Source organism: Chrysochloris asiatica, unplaced genomic scaffold (genome assembly GCF_000296735.1).
Source record: "Chrysochloris asiatica unplaced genomic scaffold, ChrAsi1.0 scaffold00016, whole genome shotgun sequence".
NCBI classification, from domain to species: Eukaryota; Metazoa; Chordata; class Mammalia; order Afrosoricida; family Chrysochloridae; genus Chrysochloris; species Chrysochloris asiatica.
In genome coordinates, this window is record NW_006408534.1 from 11,788,627 (window position 1) to 11,791,067 (window position 2,441).

At 37.6% G+C, this 2,441-nt stretch overlaps 1 protein-coding gene across 1 annotated transcript in view; it reads right to left on the bottom strand.

Moving 5' to 3' along the window:
• The window catches only part of SLC4A1AP (solute carrier family 4 (anion exchanger), member 1, adaptor protein), a 63,691-nt gene that overhangs the window by 49,702 nt on the left and 11,548 nt on the right, over positions 1 to 2,441 (bottom strand). Inside the window, exons 4-5 of the mRNA XM_006835285.1 lie at positions 1,477 to 1,537; positions 1,037 to 1,176 (exon numbers count right to left, since the gene is read on the bottom strand). Coding sequence (XP_006835348.1) covers positions 1,037 to 1,176; positions 1,477 to 1,537 — 201 coding nt within the window. The remainder of the gene's footprint in view (positions 1 to 1,036; positions 1,177 to 1,476; positions 1,538 to 2,441) is intronic.

Here is a 2,441-nt window from a genome sequence, read left to right on the forward strand (position 1 = left end):
GAAAAATGTTATATGCACAAAGATACTCATTGTGGCATTATTAATAATGGTGACAAATAGGGATTAGTTAAGTAAGGTATGATAATGTATACTGGACAGAATATCAAATGGCCATTAAAAATGAGTGTTATTTGTTTATGAATTTAACAAACTCATATCTGTTGGTGCACAGTTATCAATAAATACTTGTGGAATGTGAGTGCCTATTACATTACAGAATTTGCTCTGGTTATAGAATGGTGAACAAAAGTAGATAGACATAGTCTTGGTTCTTTTGGAGCTTATAACTTTAGGGAGAAAACAGATCATCAAATTATTACACTAGTAGTGCATTATAGAAAAGGAACATGGTTTTACGAAAGCAAGTATCAGAGAAGCCTGACTTAGAACAGAGGTTAAAATGAAGACGGCACTTAAAGAGAACAGCAATTAAAGATGAGAACTTTGAACTAATATCTAAAGAATGGAAAGGAATTAACCAGAAAAATACATGAAAACATGGACAGATTCTATTGTTGTTGATAGTTGCCCTGGAATCAATACCAACTCATAGCAACCTTATGTACAACAGAACAAAACTATGCACCAACCTCACATCATTGATATGCTTGAGCCCACTGCTGCTACTACTGTGTCCATTCACTTTGGGAGTATGCCTCTTTTTCGCTGATCCTGTACTTTAACAAGCATGATACCCTTATCCCGAGAATGGTCCCTCCTGATAATATGTCTAATGTATGAGAGACAAGTTTGGCCTTCCTGGCTTTTCAGGAGCATTCTGGTTGTGCTTCTTCCAAAACAGATTAGTTTGTTCTTTTGACAGTCCATGGTACTTTTAATATTCTCCTTCAACTACATAGCTCAAATGCATCAATTCTTCTAGAGTCTTCTTTATTCACTGTCCAAATTTCACATGCATATGATGTTATTGCAAATACCATGGCTTGGGTCAGGTGAGATTTTATTACGTTTTATGTTAAATATTTCTTTCTCTTTTTTTTTTTTAAGAGGAAAAAAAGTACTCTCATTTACTGACCTGCCTCTTGACGCAGCAATCCCAAAGTATCGAGGATTCGACAAGCTTCTAGGGAGCACTGGATCATGGCTTCCTTCTTCTTTCCTGAGTGAACGGCCTCAGCCATCAGTTGTTTTCCAGTTGAATCATCCACAGGTAACCTATCATGGTTTGGAGAGAATTACAGGAAATTCTCCAAAGGCATCTAATGTGTTGTGATAACCATGTTCTTTGATCTGGCTTTTCAATCTCTCGATTCATGTTGTTCTGTCCTGCTCAGGACAAATTTTGTATCTTTTCCTTCTACTTCTGACCTTCCTCCCCTGAAATACCAAGGCCCAAGTCAAGAATACCCTAGAGTTAAGACTTAACTTATTTCTCCAGCTATAGCCCATAACATTAAATTAAACTTGAAATTGGTCATTTTCCAGGAATGATTATTAATGAAAAAAAGAACATACCTCACTCTGCAGAGCCAAGTACTGTGTCCCTGTTCATCAAATTCATATTCTAATTCTTCACCTACGGAAGAAAGACAGACATAACAATTTTAATAGGATCTGAAAATTACTAGTGGACACAAAGGGAAGAGAGAAAAAGGTTAAATAAGGACAGCAGTTCCCATACCACAATGAATACTGGATTTCAAAGCATTTTGCTTCTCATTCTTAGGATAATCATCTAATAACAAAATTAAGATGATGTTGAGACAGAGAAAGAAAACACCTATCAAAACCAAAATGTCCTCTGGATTTTCAAAACTTTTATAATTGTAGAATATTGTTATCACTAGGCTACTGATCTCCAGTTTTTCCCCAAAGGTCCAGAGAGAATAAAACATATGTAACTCAAAGCAGCTTTTCTTTCAGCACTCTTAATGATTTTCAAAATACTGGTGTAAACAGCAGACACATGAAAAACTAGTGACCTACAACATATCCTACCTGTTTAAAGATCCTATTAAAGATATAACAGAGTCTTGGTGTGGCCCAAGGATAAGCACTGGACTGCTGACCACAAGGGTGGCAGTTCAAACACTCCAGTCATTTCTTGGAAAGCCTATACAGGGTTGCTATGACTCAGAACCAATTCAATAAAAGTTAACAACAACAGCAAAGCTACACTATCAATGAGTCTTCTGGCACTGGCCTCCAGAGGTCAGAGTGGTTCACTGTCACAGTTGGCTGGTTTTTGTAGTTACTAGTTGCTGTCAAGCTGGCTCCAACTCACGGCAAAATGCTGCCTGGTCCTGTGCAATCTTCAAGATCAGTGGAATCCTCAAGTCCATTGTTGTGGCCCCTATGTTGAGCTCATTTACCAGCACTATATTGGACAACATTCTGTTGTGATCTGTAAGGTTTTCATTGGCGGATTTTTGGAACTGGGTAGCCAGGCCTTTCTTCCTACTCTTTGTCTGGAAGCTCTG